General features: G+C 42.6%; 1 protein-coding gene and 1 long non-coding RNA gene across 2 annotated transcripts in view; one reads left to right on the top strand and one right to left on the bottom strand.

Annotated features, from left to right (window-relative positions):
- LOC122550128 overlaps nucleotides 1–11,060 on the top strand; it is a 30,995-nt gene extending 19,935 nt beyond the window's left edge. Inside the window, exon 3 of the long non-coding RNA XR_006311745.1 lies at nucleotides 10,652–11,060. This is a non-coding gene — a long non-coding RNA (uncharacterized LOC122550128). The remainder of the gene's footprint in view (nucleotides 1–10,651) is intronic.
- The window catches only part of LOC122550126 (5'-AMP-activated protein kinase subunit gamma-2-like), a 461,224-nt gene extending 438,242 nt beyond the window's left edge, over nucleotides 1–22,982 (bottom strand). Inside the window, exon 1 of the mRNA XM_043690750.1 lies at nucleotides 22,914–22,982. Coding sequence (XP_043546685.1) covers nucleotides 22,914–22,967 — 54 coding nt within the window. The 5' untranslated portion in view covers nucleotides 22,968–22,982. The remainder of the gene's footprint in view (nucleotides 1–22,913) is intronic.
- Nucleotides 22,983–27,474: the final 4,492 nt, after the last annotated feature.

The raw sequence follows: 27,474 nt of genomic DNA, 5'->3' as shown, positions 1-27,474 counted from the left end.
CCCTACCTTTTATCTCAGCCTGCTTGGCACACCAGCCTCATTCCTGAAAAAGGGCTTATGCCCGAAACGTCGATTCTCCTGCTCCTCGGATGCTGCCTGGCCTGCTGTGTTTTTCCAGCACCACATTTTTCAACTCCGGTACTCCAGCATCCGCAGTCCTCACTTTCTCCTATTAGTGTCCAAAGTAAACTGTAGACAGATTCAAGAATGTCTAAGGACACTCAAAAGGTATTTTGCTTCTTCTGCAGGTTTTGTATTGCATGAGTTTTAAAGTTCAGATTCTATAGAGTTAAAGAGATGTACAGCACAGAAACAAACAGGAAGAGGCCATTCAGCCCATTGCTCCTGCATCAGCTCTTCAGATTAGCATCATTACCTAAAGCAATTCTTCTATTTTCTTCCACATTTGCATGCTATTTTTATCTAAATAATCATCCAATGCCCTCTCTCAATGTGCCTCAATTGAACCTTCCTCCAACATACTTCAAGGCAATGCATTCCATACCCTAATTACTCACTGAGTAAAAATGTTTGATCACCCTTATTTCTTTTGCACATCACTTTAAAATCTATGCCTCTTGTTTTTGCACTTTTTTTTAGTAGCTGAAGTCTCTGTGATGCTGAAGTATATCAACAAGTATAATAGTCAGTAAAGCTACAGGAGCACTGCACTGCTGTAAGTGGGGTCCTTTAAATTAGACTCAAAGTGTTGCATTTCCCGTTAGTGTTTTGAACGGCTCAAGGTGGTTTTCCACATGCCTGGCCCCAGGGCTGACCAACCTGATATGTCACCCACAGAGTATCGTCATTTGAACCTTTACAACCCATATCACTAAATCTTAATATCAGTCATATTTTTTATTTGATGGTTTGTCCTGTTTAAACTTTGCAGTCTTGGATGGTTGTACAGAATTATCATTAATGCTGTTGTTTCATGAACTGGATAAGTCCGAAATCAGAATCTATCAGCAATTTGAGGTGTTCGTATAAACAAGAACTTGGGATTTTAAATTGACACATATGAGCCTTCCAAGGCAACATTGTAAATACTTTTGTCGGCTGTGAAGGTAAAACCTTGACCACTCTTATCCAAACCAAAGTAATAAAAAATTTGTATTTGACGAAAATTACAGAAAATATAATACCAAATAGCAATTATTCCATTTCTCAATTACATGTTGTTTTCTGACTGATCAGTAATAGAAATAAAGTTGTATTATATAGTACGTTCCATAACCTTAGGATATCTAGCAGGAACAGTAGTAATCCAAAGGCAAGCACAGAGAATGCTGGAGCATCTGCAGAGAGAAACAGTTAAAATTTTGAGTCTGGCATGACTCTTCTTCAGAACTGCAATTAGGGATGAGCCATAAATGCTTGCCTAGCCAGTGACAGCTCAAACCCCATGACTGAATAATTGTGTCATGGCCAATTTAGAACTATAGTCATGATTTTGTTTTGGCGAAATACAGCAGACACAAGGTCACCAACAATTGTTCTGTTCCTCTCCACCACTCTGCACTCCTTTTGTCCCTGCTGCTAATTGTTCACTATTTACTCTAATCTGTAAATCATCAACATTCATCGTGGCACTTAATCCAACTTTAAACTATGCATTCTGAGAAATTACATTGAGATCAACCCAAAAATACTCTTAGGTAAAGTGCAAAAGTATTTTACTCAGTTGATTATCCTTGTGTACCTTATCTAAATGCATATTGTGTTAGACCTTTAGCAAGAAAGTATTATTCATTTTATTCATAAATGATATATTAGACAGGGAAAACAACAGATCATCCGAACAACTGACTATATACAGAGACAGACACAGACATAGCCCTTCAGGAATTTCATAGAGCCCTACGGTATAGAAACAGGTGCTTCAGCCCATCAGACCTATGACAACCAATAACCTACAAACTATGCTAATGCCATTTACCTATACGGTCTTCACTTGAACCAGAAGGGTACTAATATCACAGGTGGGAAATTTTCTGATGCTATTCGGGTGGGTTTAAACTAGCTCAGCAGGGGGATGAGAATCTGAGGTGAAGTTGCAGTGCAGATGGGAATGAGAATAGGGAGGACAGGACAGGATTTCAGGTTCACAGGAATGTGCTGGCAGACCGCAAGCTGGTTTGAATTGTGTCTATTTCAACACCAGAAGTATCCGAAATAAGGTAGGTGAGCTTGCAGCATGGATAGGTACCTGGGACTTCGATGTTGTGGCCATTTCGGAGACATGGATAGAGCAGGGTGAGGAATGGATATTGCAGTTCCAGGGTATAGATCTTTCATTAAGAACAGGCAAGGTGGCGAAAGAGGTGGAGGTGTGGCCTTGTTAGTCAAGGATAATATAACAGTGGCTGAAATAACTTTTGACGAGGACTCGTCTACTGAAGTAGTCTGGGCTGAGGTTAGAAACAGGAGAAGAGAGGTCACACTGCTTGGAATTTTTTATAGGCGTCCGCAGAGTTCCAGGGAGGTGGAAGAGAGGATTGGCAAAATTATTCTGAGTAGGAGTGAAAGGAACAGGATGGTCATTATGGGGGACTTTAACTTCCCCATCATTGACTGGAAATGCTATAACTCTAGTACGTTGGATGGATCAATTTTTGTCCAATGTGTACAGGAGGGTTTCCTGACACAGTATGTCGAAGGGCCGACAAGAGGGGAGGCCACACTGGATCTGGTGCTTGGTAATGAACCAGGCCAGGTGTTTAATTTATTTGTAGGTGAGCACTTTGGAGAGAGTGACCATAATTCAGTTACGTTTAGTTTAGTGATGGAAAGGAATAGGTGCATGCCAAGTCAAGAGTCACCGATGGGGCAAGGACAATTATAATGCGATTAGGCAACAATTAGGATGCATAGAGTGGGATAGCAAAATGCGGGGGATGCAGACAATGGAAATGTGGAGCTGGTTTAAGGAACAGATATTGCGTGTCCTTGATAGGGAGGGAGGAAGTGATAAGGTAAGGGAACCATGGCTTACTATAGAAATTGCATCTCTTGTTATGAAGAAGAAGGAGGCTTATGTGTTGATGAGGCAAGATGGTTCAGATGAGGCAATGGAGAGTTACAGATTCAGCTAGGAAGGATTTAAAGAGAGAGTTAAGAAGAGCAAAGAGAGAACATGAGAATTCTTTAGCAAATAGAATAAAGGAGAACCTTAAAGCTTTCTATAGGTTTGTGAGGAATAAGCGGATGACTAGGGTAGGAATAGGGCCAGTCAAAGACAGAAGTGGGAAGTTGAAGGTGGACCTTGTGGAGATCAGAGGTGCTAAACGAACATTTCTCATCGATTTTCACTCAGGAAAAGGAGAATATTGTACAGTATGAGGCATGAGATATTAGACTAGAAAGGATCGAGGTTATTTATGAACAGGTGTTATCAATTCTAGAGGGAGTGAAAGTAGACAAGTCCCCTGGGTCGGATGGGATCTATCCGAGGATTCTCTGGGAAGCTAGGGAGGAGATAGCAGAGCGTTTGGCTTTGATATTTAAGTCATCATTGCCTATAGGTTTAGTACCAGAGGACTTGAGGATTGCAAATGTTGTGCCCTTGTTCAAGAAGGGCAGTACAGATGACCCAGGTAACTATAGACCAGTGAGCCTTACTTCTGTTGTAGGAAAGGTTTTGAAAAGGATTATAACAGATAAGATTTATAATCATCAAGCAAGCAACAATCTGATTTCAGATAGTCAACATGGTTTCGTCAAGGGCAGGTCGTGTCTCACAAACCTCACTGAAATTTTTTGAGAAGGTGACCAAGCATGTGGATGAGGGTAGGGCAGTTGACGTGGTATACATGGACTTCAGTAAAGACTTTGATAAGGTTCCACATGGTAGGCTGTTGGAGAAAATGCAGAGGCATGGGATTGAGGGTGATTTAGCAGTTTGGATTAGAAACTGGTTTTCTGAAAGAAAGCAGCAAGTGGTGGTTGATGGAAAATATTCAGCCTGGAGTCTGGTTGCTAGTGGTGTGCCACAAGGATCTGTTTTTGGACCACTGCTGTTTGTCATTTTCATAAATGACTTAGACGCAGGCATTAGTAAATTTGCAGACAACACTAAAGTTGGTGGAGTAGTGGACAGTTTGGAAGAATGTTACAGATTGCAGGGGGACTTAGATAAACTGCAGAATTGGGCTGAGAGATGGCAAATGGAGTTCAATGCAGCTAAATGTGAGGTGATGCACTTTGGGAAGAATAACAGAAAGGCAGATTACTGGGTCAATGGAAAGATCCTTGGTAATGTGGATGTGCAGAGGGATCTTGGAGTCCATGTACATAGATCCCTGAAAGTTGCCACCCAGGTGGATAGTGCTGTTAAGAAGTTTTTATTTGTAGAGGGATTGAGTTCCGGAGCCGCAATATCATGCTGCGACTATACAAAATGCTAGTGCAGCCACACTTGAAATATTGTGAACAATTCTGGTCGCCATATTTCAGGAAGGATGTGGAAGCATTGGAAAAGGTGCAGAGGAGATTTACGAGGATGTTGCTTGGGCTGGAGGGAAGGTCTTATGAGGAAAGGCTGAGAGACTTGCGTCTGTTCTCATTGCAAAGAAGAAGGCTAAGAGGGGATTTGATAGAGACATATAAGATGATCAGAGGATTAGATAGGTAGACAGTCTTTTTCCTAGGATGATGACGTCAGCTTGTACGAGCGGGCATAACTAAAATTGAGGGGTGATAGATTTAAGACAAATGTCAGAGGCAGGTTCTTTACTCAGAGAGTGGTAAGGGCATGGAATGCCCTACCTGCCAATGTAGTCAACTCAATCACATTAGGGAGATTTAAACAATCCTTGAATGAACACATGGATGATGATGGGATAGTGTAGGGAGCCAAGCTGAGAATAGTTCATGGGTTGGCGCAACATCAAGGGCCGAAGGGTCTGTTCTGCGCTGTATTGTTCTATGTTCTATGATCCTTAGCCTATTATTCCTGGAATTATGTGCTCACCCAGATGCTTCTTAAATCTTGTGAGACCACCTCCACCTCTACAGTGTCTCAGGCAACAGATTCCATATTTCTACCACTTTCTCAGTGAAACAAAATTCCTCAGATTTTATCTGAATCACTTGCTCCTCGTATTAAACTTATGCCCTTTGGTTTTAGACACATCTGCCATGGGGATCAGGAAGAAATTCTCATGATCTATCCTGTCTATGTCTCTCGTAATTTTACACACTTCAATCAGATCACCCCTCAGCCTCCTCTGCTCCAAGGAAAACAAGCGCAATCTATCCAGTCTCCCCTCACAACTGAAACTTTTAATCCCCGGCATCATCCTGGTGAATCTGCTCTGTGCCGTCTCCAGTGTAATCATGTCCATCTGATAGTGTGGTGACCAGAACTGAACGCAGTTTTCCATCTGTGGTTTAACTAATGTTGTATAATATTGTAACAAGACATCCCTGTTTCCATATTCTACACCTGGCTAATGAAGGCAATTATTCTCACCACCCTGTCTACCTGTGCTCAAACCTTCGAGGATCCATGGACTTGCTCAATCCTCCCTAGAGACCTAATATTCATTGTGTATTTCCTTCTCTAGATTTCCAAACATACATCACCTCAGGACTTACTGGGATTAAATTCCACTTGCCATTGCTCTACTCAATTTGCCAGCTGATCAGTATCAAGACTGTAGCCCAAGACCATCTTCCACACTGTCAACCACAACACCAATTTTATGCCATCTGCAAACTTACTAATTGTACCTTCTACATTAACATCCAGGTTGCTAATATATATGACAAGAAGTAAGGGTCCCAATACTGATTCCGGTGGTATACTGTTAGTCACAGTCTACCAATTACAAAAACAGCCATCACCCTTCGCCCTCTATTTGTAAGCCAGGCTTTGGAACCAGGTTGGAGAAAATGCGGACGGCAGATCACCAACCACTTGGGAGGGGAAATTGCATACTTTAAATGAGGCCATCTGGTGTGTTCTGTGGTGGAACTTTCTGTAAAGACCCTTCCCTCCGCGACTCCCTCATCAGGTCCACTCACCCCATCAACCCACCCTCCCCTCCTGGTACCTTCCCCTGCCACCACAGGAATTGCAAAACCAACGTCTACACCTCCCCCCCTCACCTCCATCCAAGGCACCAAAGGAGCCTTCCACATCCGTCAAAGGTTCACCTGCACTTCCACACATGTCATTTACTGTATCCGTTGCTCCCGATGTGGTCTCCTCTACATTATGATTTGGAGATACTGGTGTTGGACTGGGGTGTACAAAGTTAAAAATCACACAACACCAGGTTATAGTCCTCTACATTGGGGAGACTGGACGCCTCCTAGTACAGCGCTTCAGAGAACATCTCCAGGACACCCACACCAACCAATCCCACTGCCCCGTGGCTGAACACTTCAACTCCTCCTCCAACTCCGTCAAGGACATGCAGGTCCTGGGTCTCCTCCATTGCCACTCCCTGACCACTCGATGCCAGGAGGAAGAACGCCTCATCTTCTGCCTCAGAACCCTCCAACCCCACAGCACTAATGTGGATTTCACCAGTTTCTTCATTTCTCCTCTCTCCACCTTATCCCAAATCCAACCTTCCAATTCGGCACCATCCTCTTGACCTGTCCTAACTGTCCACCTTCCTTCCCACCTATCCACTCCACCCTCCTCTCTGACCAATCACCATTACCCCCACGTGCATTCACCTATCGCACTCTCAACTACCTTCCCCCCAGCCTAAGCCCCCTCCCATTTATCTCTCCAACCCCGAGGCTCCCAGCCTTATTCCTGATGAAGGGCTTTTGCCCAAAACATCGATTCTCCTGCTCCTCGGATGCTGCCTGACCCGTTGTGCTTTTCCAGCACCACACTCTCGACTTTGGATCCAGTTTGCCAACTTGCTTTGAATCACATGGGCTCTTATACATGGGACCTTGTCAAAGGCTTTATTAAAATCCAGGTATACCACATTAACTTCACTATTCTCATTAATATATTTCGTCACCTTTTCAAAAAACTCAATTAAATTAGAAAGACAGGATCTCCTAGCAAATCAGGGCTGACTCCTCCTAATCAATCCCTGTCCTTCTAAATATTGATTTATGATGTCTTTCAGAACTTATTCCAATAATTTCCTTACCACTGACGTCAGACGAACCGGTCTGTAATTACCTATCCACATTGCCCTTCTTGAATAATGGAACCACATTAGCTATCCTCCAGTCATCCAGCATTTCCCGTGGCCAACAAAGTCTTAAATATCTCCACCAGGGCCCCAAAAAACCCCTCCCTTTCCTCCCACAGCAATCTCATCAGGCCCTGGGGATTTATGCAGCTTTATGTTAAAACATCTAATGTCTCCTCCTAATTAACCTGAACATGCTCGAGAACCTCACCATTCCAACTAATATCCCCAGCTATGATGTCTTTCTGTGAATACAGATGAGAAGCATTAATTTAAGACCTCACCCACATTCACTGGCTCCATACACTGATTGCTCCTTTGGTCTCAAATAGGTCACACTCTTTCCCTGATAATCCTCATATCCTTGATACCATTAGCCAAAGATATTTCATGGCCCCCTCTTTGCCTCTAAATTTCCTTCTTAAGCAACCCGTACACTCTCGCTAAACGCTTGAAGGGCCTCCCCTGTTTTTAATGCGCTGTGCCTGACATATGCTTCCTTCTTTTTCCTTATTAAAATCTTGTCAACCCTTGACATCCAGAGTTCCCTGGAATTTCTTCACATTCCACTGATGTTTTGTTTGGGTTAGTAGTAAAGTGAATAGACATCAAATCTTCTGGAGCTAAGCATTAACCTGACCCTTGATGACTCCATAGCAAGGCTTTGGGGGATGTACAAGTGAAGTAACTGCACAGAGGCCGGTATCCCATCACCAAGTTACCCTTTAGTTACACCTGCACAGAACACAGTCTCTGATCAGCCAGCTCACAGCCAGTCCCTAGAGTGAGGAGACTCCATGAGACTCGTGTTTTTTTTAATGTTTTTTATTTGTTTTGTTTTTTTATGGAATCTTTGACAGTTTTGTTTTTGTTTACCCCCACATCACCACCTAACTGCGGAATTGCTTATTTGTTCCCCCGCACCCATGTTGTGTGTGTGCAGGTGTAAGACACAGTGAAAGACACAAGGTGCACAAACCTTTATTCAAATTCCACCACCAGGAAGAAAAGAAATACCCAAGTGGCCAGTGACAAGCAGTGCCCTTCTCATCAATGGGCAATGCTGTGTGATCAAACAGTGAAGGGGAGGGCAGGAGTTAAATCAAAATAGAGTTGGAGGGGGAAATAATGCACTCCACTCCCTGCGGTGCCCACCTCTCCCTGAACAACTCCAGGGTGTTGGTGGACACCGCGTGCTCCTTCTCCAGAGACAAGACTCTTGTTTATATCTGTCAGCAAAGGTTCCCTGATTGGCCCACGTTAACAACCCCAATCAGGGATCTCATATTCATCAAGATCTACCTGTTCAACCTTGTTCCAATCACTCCAGTAAGACAATGTCAGAATTACACTTCACAATCACTATCTGTGATCCAATGAAAGCCAGTAAAACTTGTGAATGACACATACTGGGTCAACTGGTCTTGTATATTTCAAAATGGAGCGCAAGAACGTCTATTTCTAAATAGTACTGGGCTTCTAACAGGGTTTTTCTCCTTTCTAGATAGTTAGAAAGGACATCTCAAGGGTATATAGAGAAAGTAATAAATACTGGTCTAGCCAGCAACATCCACGTCCCATGAATTAAAAATGAAAAAAGCAAATAAAATGCTAATTGCAATTCTTGAATGGTCCTTCCTATTGAATTGCTCCCCTCCATCATCCTGGGAGCACACATTTAATGTTATATCAAATAAATTCAAATTGGCTAATCCAGCACAGAAAATGGACTCAAAAAAGATCTGTTCTTACTCATTCAACATCATGTGATCCACTTACACAACAGTCATCAAGAGTAGTAAAAGTGCTTTTAATATATAAAATGTATACTGAAAAGATTTTGAAATATGACATTAGGTTATCTCACTGAAAGCAATTTACATAAGTGCTACAATCTTATGTAACTGCTGCCATGACAACTCACCATTTACTAAAGCGATCTCATCTTGTCCCTTCATTTTAAAATGTTCTGAATGTTCGGCGATTATATTGAAAGAATAAAAAGAATCTAAGTGCATGGATTGCATTCATTTCATACAGTAAAATACTTGGTTTTGAAATGGCAAATCCAAAAGCCACAGTAATTTTTGTAACCTTTACTGTAACTACACTGTACTGCAAGGAAAGAGACATTCTTTAGCCCTGAGTTTCACAGATCACTCCCAACCAGGTTCTGACATACACAAGAGCACAGTACAGTTCGCAAAAAAAGGAAGAAAATTTCTGATCTATAAATTATCAGCTTCTCTATCCTTTGAAGTCCAAATGGTGAAGGCAAGATGAAAAGGTATCTTCCATAATTAACGATTCTGTCAATCAAAACTGGCTTTCAAAGAAATCCCCCTGGAAACCAGATCATTAATTCAGCAACTCTTTCTTCTGCCAGTCTTACATAATACATCTTCTGGTTGAAGTCAAACTGTGACATACTTGTTCACCAAATCCCCTGATGGGACCATTACAAAGGCTATGCAAAGGACTGTAAGGGAAATGACAGTCTTGAGAAGGATATTTCTATCAATTACAATTCTACCAAGCCAACATGCACAGCATCGAGGCACTAATCACTAAAAACCAGCTCGGCGGATTGGGATATATTGAGGTATGTCTGGCACCGGACTGCTGGTGTAACAGTTTTATTTGGGACTCAGTCACGGCCGTAGGCAACTAGGAGGACTGCTGAAACACCTTAGAGTTACCTTCAAAGCCTCCCGGAGGAAATCAAAGATCCCCACTGACTCAGGGAGCTCTGATTCATGACTAATCAAAATAGAGAACCTATATTCAGGAAGGCACTGAGTACATCAAGAGAATTCATCAGGGACATGCAAAAGTGAGCTCGAGGCATCGGAGGGAGCATGCATACCTCAAAATCATTTATCTGCCTGATCCTTTGAGCATCACCTGCCTTGCTGGTCTTAGAGTTCTCAGCCTCTCAGAACCCATTAAACTGAGCAATTTCCATTCTAATGAGTAATTTATCTAAGGTTATAGGTGTGACGATGCCTTTTTGAACAGCAGATACACACTAGCCAGACACAAGCATCTGACTGATTCTGACTTCAAACAGCAAACTGCAGATGAATCATTATCACGATCATGTACCTTTCCATTTTGGGAGAGAAAACAAAAGAGTATTGGACTGGTACAGTTCAGTTAGTATATACATATGGAAATTGAAATTAACATCTGAACAGGTTTCTGATTGATCATAATGGTCATGAGATAAACTGAAGATTGGATTCTCCTGCAATGTCCCTACAGTTAAAATGTTTGACCTCACTCATTGCATGGGGTCACGCATAATATGGCCAATTAGCTAAGAGTTTGGAGCGATGCTAGCGAAATGTAGCTTGAAAATGATGCGCGGTAGGCAAACAGGTAATTGCATTTCAGAGACTGTCCAAAGAGATGCCATTTTTGGAACCTTTCCATTTCTTTTAAAGGATACTTCATTGAATCAAGTCCATCTTTCCTTTCAGCTTCCATATAAGAGAGAAAGGATCGAGAGGTATTGATGAAAGTGAACAAAATATTCAACAGGATGATTACCAGAATTGTGAAGGTCTACCTTTCAGGAAAGTTTGACTACTTTCTTCTGAAGAGTGAAAACTGAGAGGGTGACTCTGAACGTCCTAAAGATTATAAAAAAGATTTGACAAGTTACACACAGAGAAAATGTTTCTGCCCGTGATGGTTTGCAAAACTGGAAATTAAGGATATAAGCTAGTCACTAATAAAGCCAACTGGAAACTCAGGAGAAATTTCTTTGCCAAAGTTTATTAAGGTTGTGGAACTGACTGTCACAAGAGTGATTGAGGTAAACAGCATACATATAGCATATACAGTATTTGAAAAGGAAGCACGATAAACAGATAAGAATGAACTAAATTGACGGATATGCCGATGGGTTTGGATGGAGTATAGTGTGAAGAGACTTGTATGCAACATAAACACCAGCACAAACTGGTGTAGTTGAGTGGTCTGTTTCTATACTGTACCTTTTTTAATGCATTCATGGTACATGAGTATTTACTGCTTATCTCTAAATGCCCTTAGGAAAGTGGTTATGAGCTGTCTTCATTACAATGGAATGACTTGCTTGGACATTTCAGTCACTGTTTAAGAGATGCAGCTGCAAACTTGTGTCCATTAAACTCCCTCAAACAGCAATGTGATAATGACTGGAAAATTAGTTTGCAGTAATATTGATTGAGAGGTAAATATTGTCCAGGACAATAACCAGTATTAAAATATCTGCTCTTCTTCATGCTATGGGATCTTTTGTGTCTGCCTGAGAGAATCCTCAATTTAACTAGATATCTGAAAGACAGTAGCTTCAATAGTGCAGCACTCCCATAGTAAAATTAGCCTAGCTTTTCCCAAAGTCCTTTCAGACCATAGGGTTGCTCTCTCGTTTGAGACAAACAACTGGTGGTGGTCTGACCTGAGGGTCACCACACCTCAGGCCAGGGAGAGGTTGAGAAGGAGAGTATTTCATGGTAACCTCAGCTGGTACAAGAATTTAGTCCGAGCTATTTAGTCCAATGTTGGTATCATTCTGCGTTGCAAACCAGTCATCCAATTGACTGAGTTAACCAGCCCCCCTCAGATCAAGTCACTGAATTTGGACTTGAATGAACAGCTTAGAAGCAAGATTCATGATTTTGTGAGATAGTGTAAAATTTGATTGACATGTTAAGAGAGTAATAATGGTGTGACAAATGTCAGCAACATTAATGGTCATGCAGGAGAAAGGGAGAGGAACATAATCTGAGAAGATTAGGGTGGAAAGGGAGATCAAGCATAAATAACACATTGGGAGAGTGGGGTGGGTCCACTGTCAGTATGCCATACAAAAGCAGGAAAAGCAAAAACATAACATAAACTTTAGATATTGAGGGTGGGGTGCAGACAAATTTTATTGTATTTTAAGTTAACCTATTTTTCTAAATAACCTGTACAGAGATATTATCACATATCTCTGAAGCAAGTGGGATTTGGAACTGGGCCTCCCAGTTGAGAGGTAGTGACACTACCACTGTGCCACAAGAGGGCTCCTGGAGCCAAATTTTACTTTAAACCCAAATCTAGAAATGCAAACAGTTAATTAATTCGGGAGCTGTAGAATTACAGGTAGTGCAGACACATGATCATGCTAAGTGCACAAAATAAGCAAGCATGAAGAGAACAACCTGTCACTGTGCACAGCTGGATGCAGAGTGTCAGATTGGGATGATAGTGAATGCAAGATTTTGCTGCAGTGAAGGGGGATGTGCTATTCTGACCACTTAGATAAAAGGATTTGGCCAAGAAACAGAGCCAGACACCAGCAGCTGGATGTAAGAGCTGAAGCCCTGAAGCACTAATTAGGTGTGCAGACAGGTGAATTGCTGGTGGGTTGTAAGTCTTTTTTATCTCGATAAATGGAACTAGTAGTCTGAACTGGGTCTGAGCAGAGACAATTATTTCATTAAATTTACAGCTTAATGAGTAAAATCACCAGATATAGCTACAGATAATCACTGAGTGTTATTTCTAAATGTAATTAGTTAAACACAATAAGGTTGCAGGGCAGGTAATGTGTTCAGCTGTAGCATATGGAAGCTGCAGGGTGATCCACAGCAACCATGTCAGCAGAAGTGCCTGCCACTTGAGCAAATTTATCTCAGAGTCGATGTACTGACGGTCAAGTTACAGGTGCTGCAATGGATCAGGCAAAGTTACAGAAAGTTTGGAAAGTTATCTTTGGATACTTTGTTGAAGGTTGCCAGAGAAAAAAAATTGCTTAGGTCAGGATCTTCTGTTTGGTCACAGTCAGGTCAGGAGCATTACTCTTGTTTATTTTTTCATACATGTGGGTGTCACTGGCTAAGCCAGCATTTATTGTCCATTCCTAATTAGCTTGGAGAAGGTGATTGTGAGCTGTCTTCTTGAATTGCTATTGACCTTGGGGTGCTGTTGGGAGAGGTTTTCTATAATTCTGATCCAGTGACAGTAAAGGAGCATCTATCCCGTTCCAAGTCAGGATGGTGTATGGTTTAGGGGGGAGTTTGCAGGTGATGCTTTATCCTTCTAGGTGGCTGAAGTTGTGGGTTGGTGCTGTCAAAGGCGCATCAGTGGTGGATGTGGTACTAACCAAGTGGTCTGCTTTGTCCTGGATGGTATCAAGCTTCTTGTGTTGTATTGGAACTGCACTCATCCATGCAGGTAAGGACTATTCCATCATACTCTTGACTTGTGCCTTGTAGTTTTACTGCAGTACACAGTATACAGGAAATCAAATGGAGCTGATAAAATATACTGCAAAACCTTTAATCTACATGTAGATTGAGCAAATCAGACTGGCAAAGGTAGCCTGGAAAATTAGTTCATAGAATATACTTGGAAAGTTTTCTCAGAACAGTGTGTTCTACAGTCAATCAGCTATTCTAGAGCTGATGATGAGTAATACACAAGATTAACTGATAACGTCATGGTAAAGAAGCTTTTACTTAAAAGTGATCATAACATGCTAAAATGTCACTTGCAGTTTGAAGAAGAGACATATGGGTTTAAGACAAGTGTCTTAAACCTGAATGTGAATATTTATAATGGTATGAGGCAAAGCTAGCTAAAATGAACTAGGAAATGAGATTTAAATATAAAATAACAGAAATGCAATGGCACACTTGAAATGAGATATTTAATAACTTTCAGCAAAGATTTATTTCTGCTGTGAGAAAGGATGCATCATCTGTGGCTGAATAAGGAAGTCAAGAATAGTATCAAACTGGAAGGAACACTGTACAAATCTGCAAAAATGGAACATTGGTCAGATTTTAAGAATTAGCAAATATGACTGAAAAAAGGGATATTAAGTATGAGTGAAAAATAGTAAACAATATAAAAGCAGTAAGACTTTATACGACTATTTAAATAGGAAAAGAGTAAATAATGCTTTTGTTGATTTTCTGTGCAGTGAGGTTGGGAAGTTGATAATGGAAAAGAAGTAAATTATGTTAGTGTTGAACTAGTGCTTTGCATGTGTCTACAATGTAGAAGACTTAGCTTCCAAAAAATAGTTAAAAATCAAAAGTTGAATGGGAGGAAGGAACTTAAAACAATCACCAAGACCAGGAAAAAGGTCCTGGGAAAATTATCAGACCTAAAGACCAGCAGTCCCCAGTAGCCAGATGACTTGATTCCTACAGTCTCAAACAAATGGCTGTGGAGATTATAGATGCAATATTTATTATCTTCCGAAATTCCATAGGTTCGGTAAGAACCCTAACAAATATGAAAATAGCTATGCAACAACTTTATTCAACAAAGGAGAAACAAAAAGCAGGAAACAATAGGTTAGTTAAACTAACATGTCATTGGGAGATTACAGATCTCTGGTAAAGAGGGATCTCGGTGACTCACAGAAATTTATTGTGCAGGTAAAATAAGTGATTCTGAAGGCAAATAAGATGTTGGTGTTTATTGCAATATGGAATATTGGGAGGCTTTATTACTGTGTTACTGCTTTAACTGCTGCTGCACAGAACCTTGGGGTAAGAGCTCACGAAGGATGATGAATGATTTATTTATTGTCAGTTACATCTTGAAGATACAATGAAAAGTGTTTTGTTGCCACAATCCAGCGCTACTTTGACTTACAAGAATAATTTATTTAAATAAGAATTCATCTTCTGTTCAAATTGGCATCTCAAGCATGACTTCAGGGCTTCTGCAAGGTCTCTACAAGGTGTTCCAGTCTTCAAGAAGTCCCGCTCTAGGAACAGCAATGACCATTTCACCCCAGGAGACCCTGGCTCTGTTGCTGCTGCCACCTCACCACTGCCGCCAAGAGTCCAGGCTCTGGGCACCGCTACTGCCAGGACTCTCCTCTCCAGGCACTGCTACTACCAGGAGTCCAGGCTCTGGGCCTACCACTACTGCCAGGACTCTCCTCTCCAGGCACTACTACTACCAGGAGTCCAGGCTCTGGGCCTACCACTACCAGGAGTCCCCTCTCTGGGCAATTTGGAGTCCTACATAGAGTTTTGTTTTAGATCAGATTTCCTACAGCGTGGAAACAGGCCCTTCAGCCCAACAAGTCCACATCGACCCTCCGAATAGTAACCCACCCAGTCCCATTTACCCCTGACTAATGCACCTAACACTATGGGCAATTTGGCATGCCAATTCACCTGACCTGCACAACTTTGGACTGTGGGAGGAAACCAGAGCACCCAGAGAAAACCCACGCAGACACTGGGAGAATGTGCAAACTCTACACAGACAGTCGCCCGAGACTGGAATCGAACCTGGAACCCTGGTGGTGTGAGGCAGCTGTGCTAACCATGGAGCCACAGTGCTGCCCTGTGGGAAAGGTTTTGGTCTACTTATAATTGGATGAGAAACAGTTCAGAGAAGGTTCACGTATATGAAATGATTATCTTATGAAGAAAAGGTTGAATAGGTTAAGCATGGGGAGGCAATGGCCTAATGGTATTATTCGTAGACTATTTGTCCACAAACTTAGCTAGTGTTATGGGAACCTGGGTTCGAATCCTGCCAAGGCAGATGGTCAAATTTTACTTGAATAAAAATATCTGGAATTAAGAACCCACTGATGACCATAAAACCATTGTCGATTTTCAGGTAAGGAACTCTGCCATCCTCACTTGGTCTGACTCCACAGTAAGGTGCTTGACTCTCAACTGCCCTCTGAAATGGGCAATTGCTACAAAGTCTCGACAAAAACATTAATCTCATGGACCAGAAAAGATAATGGCAGAAACAGCCCTGACAACCCTTAGAAGTCCTCCTTACTAACATCTGGGGAGCTAGTGTCAAAATTGACAGAGCTATCTCAAAGACTAGTCAAGCAATAACCTGACATTGTAAGATATGATACTGTGAGAATGACTGTATCCCAGACACTACCATCATCATCCCTGGATATGTTTTGTCCCACCAGCAGGACAGACCCAGCAGCGATGGAGGCACGGTGGTATACTGTTGGAAGGTGTTGCCCTTGGAGTCCTCAACATTAACTCTGGACGCCATGAAGTCTCCTGGTATCAGGTTAAACATAGACAAGGAAACCTCCTGCTGGTTACTATGTACCATCCTCCCTCAGCTGATGAATCAGTACTCTTCCACATTGAACAACACTTGGAGGACCCATTGAGGGTGGCAAGGGCATAAAATGTACTATGGGTTAGGGAATTTCAATGTCCACCACCAAGAGTGGCTTGGTCACAGCGCTACTGATCGAGCTGGTCAGGTTCTAAAGGATGTAGCTTCTAGACTGGGTCTATGGCAGGTGGTGAGGGAACAACAACTGGGTAAAACATACTTGAATTCATCCTTACCAAACTGCCAGCTGCAAGTTCATCTGTCCATGGCAATACCAATAAGAATGACACTGCATAGTCCTTGTGGAGACCAAATCCTGCCTTCAAATTGAACATATCCTCCATCATCTGTGCCACTGGCACTGTGCTAAATGGGATAGATTTTAAACAGATCTGGCAACTCAAGACTAGGCATTCGTGAGGCACTGGGGGCCATTAACAGCAGCAGAATTGTATTCCAACACAATCTGTGACGTCATGGCTCAGCATATCCCCCACTCAACCATTACCATCAAGACAGGGATCAACCCTGGTTCAATGGAGAGTGCAGGAGGGCATGCCAGGAGCAGCACCAGGCAGACCTAAAAATGAGGTGTCCTTTCTTTACACAGAGAGTGGTGGGTGTGTGGAATGCACTGTCAGTTGTGGTAGTACAGTCAGGTATATTAGGGATATTTAAGCAACTCTTTGATAGTACAATGAAGGGCCTGCACGTTAGTTTAATTTTGGAATAGGATAAAAGGTTGGCACAACATTGAGGGCCAAATGGCCTGTACAGTGCTGTACTGTTCTATGTTCCATGTTCATAACCTGGTGAAGCTACCAAACAGCACTACTTGTATGTTAAATAGCATAAGCAGCATGTGATAGCCAGCGCTGAGTGATCCCACAACTAATGAATCAGATCTAAGCGCTGCAGTCCTGCCACATCCAGTTGTGAATGGAGGTGGATGATAAACTACTCATTGCAAGAGGGGACTCCCCATCCTCATGATGGAAGAGTCCAGCACATCAGCACAAAAGATAAGGCTAAAGCTTTCACAGCAATCTTCGGCCAGGAGTACCGAATGATGATCCATCTCAGCCTCCTCCAGTGGTCGAAAGCATTAGATACCAGTCTTCGGCCAATTCAATTCATTCTACATGATATCAATGAATGGTAGGAGACACTGGATATTGCAAAGGCTATGGACCCTGATGCCATTCTGAAGACTTTGTACTCCATAACTTGCTTCTCCCTTAATCAAGCTCTTCCAGTACGGTTACAACACTAGCATCGACCTGACAATGTGGGAAATTGTCCAGATATGTCCCAAAAATAAAATCAGGACAAATCCGACCTGATCAATTACTGTCCCATGCATCTACTCTCCATAATCAGTAAAGTGGTGGAAGTTGTCTATCAAGTAGCACCTGCTCAGCCATAACTTGCTCACTGACCACCAGTTTGGGTTCCATGAAGGCCACTCAACTCCTGACCTCATTACAGCCTTGGTTCAAACATGGAAAGAAATGGTGAATTCCAGAGGTGAGGTGAGAGTGACAGCACTTGACCACATTTGACTGAGAGTGGCAGCAAGGAGCCTTAGCAAAACTGGAATCAATAGGTATCAAAGGGCAACTCTCCGGTGGTTGCAATCATCCTGGCACTTATGAAGATGGTTGTAGTTGTTGGAGGTCAGTCATCACAGTTTCAGCACATCTCTACAGGAGTTCCTCAGGGTAGTGTCCTAAGCCCAATCATCTTCAGCTGCTTCATCAATGACCTTCCCTCCATTATAAGATCAGAAGTGGAGATGCTCACCAATGATTGCGCAATGTTCAGCACTATTTGTTATTTATCAGAAACTGAAGCAGTCCATGTTCAAATGCAACAAGATCAGGACAATATCCAGACTTGGGTTGACAAGTAGCAAGTAACATTCACACCACACAAATTCCAGGCAATGACCATCAAAAGACCAAATGACATCCTCCTAAGTTCTGTTCTTATGTACCTGCTGTTTTCATGGAGGTGCCCCTTTAAATAGTTTGGAGACATGTTCATAGTTTTGGGGTCAATTAGAGGCCTTTCAGATTGAGAGGAGCACCTGGTCTTGCTTCCCGTTAAACTTTTTGTTTTAAAGTCTTTTCTATCTGTATTGCCTGTTAAGATCCATATCTCTGAACCTAGAGATTTTATTCACTACACTTTGCTAAGCATCTTTTCTTTTAGGATGTATCCATTTTCACTGTTAACAACTTAATACACTCCCCCCTGTCCAATAAAGTATTACATAAAGGGACCTAAGGGGCAACATTTTCACTCAGAGGGTGGTGTGTGTGTATGTGGAATGAGCTGCCAGAGGAAGTGGTGGAGGCTAGTACAATTGCAACATTTAAAAGGCATCTGGATGGGTAAATGAATAGGGATATGGGCCGGGTGCTGGCAGGTGGGACTATATTGGGTTGGAATATCTGGTTGGCATGGACGAGTTGGACTGACGGGTCTGTTTCCGTTCTGTACATCTCTATGACTCTAAACTGAACTGCAGTGCCATTTGTTGTCTAGTTGCCTTTCACATTGAAATGTCCAGTCCCTCCTTACCTTCACCCCATGAGACAAATAAACATCCTACTCTGTCCACTATTCATAGTCCTGTTCCTGTTAAGTGTCATAGAGTCATAGAGATGTACAGCATGGGACCAGACCCTTCGGTCCAACCCATCCACGCCGACCCAATCTAGTCCTACCTGACAGCACTCGGCCAATATCCCTCCAAACTCTTCCTATTCAGATATCCATCCAAATGCCTCTTAAATGTTGCAATTGGACCAGCCTCCACCAAATCCTCTGGCAGCTCATTCCAAAAACGTACCACCCTCTGCATGAAAAAGTTGCCTCTCAGGTCTCTTTTATATCTTTCCCCTCTCACCCTAAACCTATGCCCCTAGTTCTGGACTCTCCAACCCCAGGGAAAAGACTTTGTCTATTTATCCTATCTATGCCCCTCATAATTTTGTAAACCTCTTTCAGGTCACCCCCTCAGCCTCTGACGCTCCATGGAAAACAGCCCCAGCCTGTTCAGCCTCTCCTTCTAGCTTATATCCTCCAATCCTGGCAACATCCTTGTAAATCTTTTCTGAACCCTTTCAAGTTTCACAACATCTTTCCAAATATTCACTAAATTACATTACATGTCATTCTGGTTTTACACGTGCTTCGTTAGCACAATTTGGCTATAATGTGATCGATGAAATGTGGATGCTGTTTGGATAACGCAAACTTTCTACTGAACGTGGATAGCAATCTTCTACAGTGCGATCTTTGATAGCATGGGGTCACACAGGAACGCAACTGTTGTGTTATTGCAGAACGACTTATACAGCAGTCAAAGTGATGCTGACCAGCCAATAAACTATCCAATTACCTATCTCTGAATTTTCTGACCAATCTTCCAATGGAGAATCCTGTAAACTTTGTTCTATGTAGGAACCCTCGGAGACATCGGAGAAGGGAAGCCACACCCCCTTTTTACAGTACCGGCTGCCACCTAAGTAACAATTTTAAATGTCCTAGTCTGAGAGTAGAAGTGAATGGATGAGCGTGCAGATGTGTAAGTGGTTAGGGTGGATGAAATATGTGGTAAGGGTGTAAGGTGGGGAGAGTGAGGAGATCAGGTCAGGAGGGAATCGTTGGGGGGGGTGGGGTGGGAATTGAAGACAGGAAGGTTGAGGGGTTAGTTGCATGGTTACCCAGGAGTTAGACCTTTGTTTTTCTGTCTAACATTTCCTGAGTAGCTATTCTGATAAATGATTGAGTGATGGAGATTTTTAAGGAGGGTACAACACATCATGGAAATTGCCCATTGTAAATTCAAATTTTGATGGCAATTCCCATGTAACCAGTGTATCGGGCCTTCCAGTGACTCCCAGTGTACTTCTCTGGTAATATGTCAGGTCTCTGGTGATCCGGACACTGAAAGATCTCAGCCACTGATTTTCTTAAATAAAAATGTAATTACTAGGCAAGCAACACCACCTTCTTAGAAACCCATCTTGACACCGATGTCCATATTTGTTCATATTTTCCACATTTTTTTTATTCCATCTTATTTTATTGACTTGACAACATCGTCGGAACCAGTTGAACAGTATCTGGTCAAACATTTCAGAAACCATTGTCCTTTCGCTACACATTACATCCGATTTTACTGTTATAATCCTCTCCCTGTGTCTAACTTCTACTGGATATATGAGCTTGGCAAATACATGAGAACTTCACCACCTGCAGATTCCCTTTCAAGTTGCACACTGTCAGCCCATTCCTCCAGTGTCTCTGGATCAAAATTCTGGATTTTGTTACTATAGTCGATGCGAATTGCTACATCACACGGGCTACAGGAATTCAGAAGGTGGCCTCCCCACCCTTACCACATATTTCATCCACCCTAACCACTTACACATCTGCACGCTCATCCATTCACTTCTACTCTCAGACTAAGACATTTAAAATTGTTACTTAGGTGGCAGCCGGTACTGTAAACAACTGGGAATGGGCAATAAATACTGCAGTGGTACGCCCAGTTCCCATGAACAATCTTTTAAAAGAAAAACATACAAAACATGAGATTAATTTAGAAAGGTATTTACGTTTTCCAGTCAACTTGCTCAGCATATTGGAATATGTAACACAAAACTGTCAACCTGAAATAATGTAAGGCCACATCTACACTGAATGAATCCATAACATTCACTTTTGGAGACAGACTGGGACTTAATTCCAAGTTGTACAGCCACGTTTGTGAACCTCCACAATTGGAGCAATTCAAAAGTAATGCTATATCTTCAAAGTCGTCACCTAGGTGACAGGACCATCCTTAGGGTATGGTAAGTGGGGGCAACTGGCCAGGACCTTGCACTGGGACCATAGGTGGAACTGGAAGGAATCAGAGCCAAGATGTGGGTGACCTTTGAACAGGTGAGAATCTATGTGTGTGACCTTTCATTTTGGATTTGTTTAACGTGTGAATTTTATTGGGGTGGGCAATGTGTGATTTGCCAGGGGTGGGCACAGTGTAATTTTTACTGCCGAGTGAATATTACGACGTGCCCTGGCAACACGGCCTCATTCCAGATGAAGGGCTTATGCCCGAAACATCGATTCGCCTGCTCCTTGGATGCTGCCTGACCTGCTCTGCTTTTCCAGCTCCACTCTGTTGACTCTGATCTCCAGCATCTGCAGTCTTCACTTTCTCCTGGCAGCGGGGAGGTATGGTTAGTGCTCTAGTACAGTGTAATTGACCCTGAGAGTTGCAGTGTGATTTGCCCTAGAAAAGGTTCACTTTATGACTTATGCAGAGAGTTGTGAGAGCATGGAATGCGTTGCCAGCAGCAGTTGTGGAAGCGATGTCATTGGGGATATTTAAGAGACTGCTGGACATGCATATGGTCACAGTAATTTGAGGGTTCGTACATTAGATTTACCTTACATGAGGATCAATGGTCGGCACAACATCGTGGGCTGAAGGACCTGTTCTGTGCTGTACTGTTCTATGTTCTAATACCGTGTGATTTGAAGCAGGAGGGGGTGCAAAATGTTATTTGCTGCGAGGGATGGGAGGGTGGGCAAGGTATGATTTGCCCCACAGGGACACACAATGAAATTTCCCCCCCCCCCGGAGGGAGGTCACAGTGTGAATTACCCCGGGAGGGGGTGGGCAGTGTTTTTTTCCCTACAGGGATGGTTCTGCCGAAGGGTAATGAAAATGGTGTGCTTGCAATTTTAAAGGCTTTCAACAGTATCCCTGCAGAGAAATTATTTCTGGCTGGGGGGGAGAGGGGGGCGTTACAGGTACAAAAAGACAATAGTTTAAAAACCAGAGCCAGGCAATTCAGGAGAGAAACAACTGCACGCTTTTTTTCACAGAAAAATCACTAAAAAGGGGGAATCCTCTCCGCTAAAAGGTTGTGAGGGCAAAAATAAAGGCAGTTTTAAAAACTGAGATCCTGGTACTCTGAGTGTGGAGGTCAAAGGGGTTTTGGGGCAAAGACAGGTCAGGGTTGTAGGTCAGACAGAACGAACTCAGAGTTGAGCAGGAGTGATGGGAGTGACCTATTCGCGCTGTTGAAATCTCTTTTGTTACATTTTAGAAGTCGGTAAAGCCTGCACGATAAACTATTAACAGATCGAATGAAAACTCTCTAACATCAGGGACTAGTTCATCTTCACCAGAAACACGGTGACGTGCCTGTGGGTGGTATCACCAGTCGCGGTGATTAAACAGACACCTCCCAGCCCCTTACACAATGCCGAGGAGCTTAACTGACTTCCCAAGTGTCCCCCCCCCCCAAATGAACGATGTTTAAATGGGCCATCAGCCCAGAATGATCTGCTTTCCCCAACACCCCGCCCCCACTCCCACGCAGGGTGTCCACACTAAGAGGTGAAGACATTTTACAGAGCGCAAACCTTAAAAAGAAAAACGAAATTATTCACTTCAGTATCGAAAAGAACACAAAGCGAGGTTAATTTCCAAGTACTTGCAAACAGCGATTCATGTTTTCAGCAAGGCGAGCAGCTTCTGGTTAATATAAACATACATACATAGTTCTTAAAAACTTCACGATTTAGCTTCTCTCGTTTCAAACTGACCTGATTGCAATCAGCATCCAGAAGGATACCTTTGAAACCACGTTTGCAGTCCATGGTGAAATGCTGAAGGTCTCGAACTCCCCTCTAACTCTTTGTTGCAAAGTTTTGTTACATGTTCCCTGACAGCTCGAGAAGAATCCGCCAGCGCGCAGGCGCAGAACTACCCCTCACCCCAGGCGGGAAAAGGGCGAAGGTAAGGTGGGAGGCCAGGTAGGAACAGGAGAGTCAAATGGGTGGGATGGCTAGGGAGCTAAATCCTGGTCAGGAAGACTACTATCATTTTCGAATTAAGCACTCTCATGCCTGACATTCGAGCCGAATTTGTCTGGTTGATGTAAATATATTTTACAAGATTTGTAAATATATTTTACAAGATGCCGGTGTTGGACTGGGGTGTACAAAGTTAAAAATCACACATCACCAGGCTATAGTCCAACAGGTTTATTTGGAAGCACTAGCTTTCGAAGCGCTGCTCCTTCATCAGGTGGTTGTGCACAACCACCTGTTGAAGGAGCAGCGCTCTGAAAACTAGTGATTCCAACTAAATCTGTTGAACTATAACCTGTTGTCGTGCTATTTTACAAGATCCAGCCAACATGCTTGGGCAGATAATAAAGCCCTGTGCATCCACTCCATCTGTTCTTCTCATTCCTCCTCTGCCTCTGTCCACAGATAAAAACTCAGCATTTTTCAATCCCTTTGATTTCTGAAGAAATCATACTGTACTCAAAAGTTAATGCAGCTTCTCTTTCCACAGATGCTGCCAGACCTGCTGAGCTGCTCCAGCATTTTTGTTTTCATTTCAGATATGCAGCATCCACAGTATTTTTATTTTCATGACTGATCTGTTTGTGTTTCAAAATCTACATACAATGCACCATGTACCACCACCCCCTTCCATGACCACCTTCTGTAGCATGTGTGTAATGGAGCCTGCAGTAGCCAAATTAGTCTGTACAGCCACCTACAGACACATTATCATCTGTGAGAGGTTGCCGGTGATGTAGATGTACCCGTCTTCCTCCCAATAACTTTTTATTCCCTTAGCTAAACCAAATCTGTCTGCTTCTGTCTTAAAAATACTCAATGGCCCACTGTACTGAAGCAGAGTTTCAAATTCACTCAATCTTCTCAAAGAAAAAATATCCCATAAACTGTTTCCTAAAAGACAACCTGTAATTTTAATTAAAATTTTAAATTTAATTTCTCCAGTTCTCAATTCATCAACAAGAAGAATTATCCTTTCTAAGTCCAGCTTGTCAAGACCATTCAGGACCTTATATACTTCAATCAAGTTACCACTTAATCTTCTAAGCTTTGACACAACCAAGCACAACCTATCCAATCTTTCCTCAAAGCACAACCCATTCATTTCAGGTATCAATCTATTAAACCTCTTCTAAATTGCCTCTAGTACAGGAGTTGGGAGGTCATGTTGCGGCTGTACAAGACATTGGGTGGGCCACTTTTGGAGTATTGCGTGCAATTCTGGTCTCCTTCCTATCGGAAGGATAGTGTGAAACTTGAAAGGGTTCAGAAAAGATTTACAAGGATGTTGCCAGGGTTGGCGGATTTGAGCTATAGGGAGAGGTTGAATAGGTTGGGACTCTTTTCCTTGGTGCGTCGGAGGCTGAGGGGTGACCTTATACAGGTTTATAAAATCATGAGAGGCATGGATAGGATAAATAGATAAAGTCTCTTCCCTGGGACGGGAGAGTCCAGAACTAGAGGGCATAGGTTTAGGGTGAGAGGGGAAAGATATAAAAGAGACCTGAGGGGCAATTTTTTCACTCAGAGGGTGTTACGTGTATGGAATGAGCTGCCAATGTTATAATTGCAACATTTAAAAGGCATCTGGATGGATATATGAATAGGAAGGGTTTAAAGGGATATGTGCTGGGTACTGGCAGATGGGACTAGATTGGTTTGGGATATCTGATTGGCATGGACGAGTTGGACTGAAGGGTCTGTTTCGGTGTTGTACATCTCTATGACTAGTGCATTCACATCCTTCCTTAAGTAAGGAGACCACAACTGCACACTTTGTCTTTAAAATGTGGTCTCACCAATGCCCTGTATAACTGCAACAGATCCTCCTGACTGCCAAATTCATTTCCGCTTGCAATTAAAAAAAAACATTCACCTTCTTAATCATTTGCATTGAATTTCTTGATCCCACTGCATCTCAGAATTCTGTGGTTATTTTTTCTCCCTACAGTGTGAAAGCAGGTCATTCAGCCCATCGAGTCCACACAAACCCTCTGAAGAGTAGCCCAACCCATGCCCCCGCCATAACTCTGCATTCCCCATAGCTGATTCGTATAGCTTGCACATCCCTGAAAACTATGGGGCAATTTAGCATGACTTATCCACCTAATCTGCACATTTTTGGACTGTGGGAGGTAACCGGAGCACCTATGCATACGCGGGGAGAATGATCAAACTCCGCACAGGCAGTCATCCAAGGATGGATTCTCCACTTAAGTAACACTCTCCTTTTTCATTCTTCTTAGAAAAATAAGCAGCTTCACATTTTCATACTTTATCCTCCATGTGCCAATTTTTTGCCCAGTCATTGAGTCATAGAGACATACAGCATGGAAACAGATCCTTCCATCCAACTCGTCCATGCTGACTAGATATGCGAAATTAATCTAGTCCCATATGCCAGCACTTCACCCATATCCCTCCAAACCCTTACTACTCATCTACCCATCCAGATGCCTTTTAAATAATGTAATTGTCACTCTACCACTTCCTCTGGCAGCTCATTCTATATACACACCATCCTCTGCATGAAAAAGTTGCCCCTTAGGTCCCTTTTAAATCTTTCCCCTCTCACCCTAAACCTATGCCCTCTAGTTCTGGACTCCCCCATCCCAGGGAAAAGACCTTGCTTATTTACCCTATCCATGCCCCTTATGATTTTATAAATCTATATGAGGTCACCCCTCACCCTCTGACACTCCAGGGAAAGCAGCCCCAGCCTATTCAGCTTCTCCCTGTAGCTCAAACTCTCTAATCCTGGCAACATCCTTGTAAATCTTTTCTGAACCCTTTCAAGTTTCACAACATTCTTCCTATAGGAAGGAGATCAGAATTGCATGCAATATTCCAAAAATGGCCTAACTAATGTCCTGTATAGCTGCAACATGACCTTCCAATTCCTATACTCAATGCTCTGACCAATAAAAGCAAGCATACCAAACGCCTTCTTCACTATCCTATCTACCTGCGACTCCACTTTCAAGGAGCTATGAACCTGCACTCTAAAGTCTCTTTGTTCAGCAGCACTCCCCAAGTCCTTACCATTAAATGTATATGTCCTGTCCTGATTTGCCTTGCCAAAATGCAGCGCCTCGCATTTATCTAAATTAAAATCCATCTGCCATTCCTTGGCCCATCTGATCAAGATTTCATTGCACTGTAAGGATGCTATCTGTATAGATTTCATTCTGTCATCTTCACAACATGCTTTCCTAACTTTATGTCACTGGAAAGTTTAGTCACCATAACTACAAACTCTCACCTAAGTACACAGATTATTAGGAATAGGCCCTTCAGCCACCATGTCCATGCTGAACATATTGCCATTTTAAACTATCTGCTTGCATATGGTCCGCAGACCTTTATTCCGTGCGTCTTCAAGTGTTGTCCTAAATGCCTCTTTAATGTTGCTATTGTTTCTGCTTCTACCACCTCTCCTGGCAGCACATTCCTCTGCATGAAAAACTTGCCTCGCACATCTCCTTTAAACTTTCCTCTTCTCACTTTAAACATGTGTCTCCTGATATTAGATACTTCCATCCTGGGAAAAAGATCGACTATTCACTTTATCCATGTCCCTCATAATTTTATGTACTTCTATCAGGTCGCCCCCCCCAGTCTCTATATCCTGTATAGAGAGGACAGAAGCACAATGCTTCTTTATTACATCTGCTTTATTGTCTACTATTAATGGTCCATTTTCAGCCTCTGCAGGACTAACATTAACTTTACTTACTATTTACATGTTTAGATATCTATAGAAAACATTCTTACATTTCCAGCTAGCTTCTTCACATGCTCCAATTAATTTGTCTTGACGAGTCTTTTAGTTGATCTATCATTCTTTATATTCTACACAATTATATGAATTGACACGGATCTTTACACACACATTGCTTTTCTCTTAAATTTGATGTTTTTCTAGTGAGCAGATCGTCCATATGAGAAAAGCGAGACAGTCTGGACCTGTAGTATACAGTCATAGAGATGTACAGCATGGAAACAGACCCTTCAGTCCATCATGTCCATGCTGACCAGATATCACAACCCAATTTAGTCCCACCTGCCAGCACCCGGCCCATATCCCTCCAAATCCTTCCTATTCATATACCCATCCAAATGCCTCTTAAATATTGCAATTGTACCAGCCTCCACCACTTCCTCTGGCAGCTCATTCCGTACACGTATTACCCTCTGGGTGAAAAAGTTGCCCCTTAGGTCTCTTTTATATCTTTCCCCTCTCACCCGAAACATATGCCCTCTAGTTCTGGACTCCCCGACCCCAGGGAAAAGA

Source organism: Chiloscyllium plagiosum, chromosome 5, assembly GCF_004010195.1.
Source record: "Chiloscyllium plagiosum isolate BGI_BamShark_2017 chromosome 5, ASM401019v2, whole genome shotgun sequence".
Lineage (NCBI taxonomy): Eukaryota > Metazoa > Chordata > Chondrichthyes > Orectolobiformes > Hemiscylliidae > Chiloscyllium > Chiloscyllium plagiosum.
The sequence above is the reverse complement of the archived record's forward strand: the minus strand, read 5'-3'. Positions and strand labels throughout refer to the sequence as shown.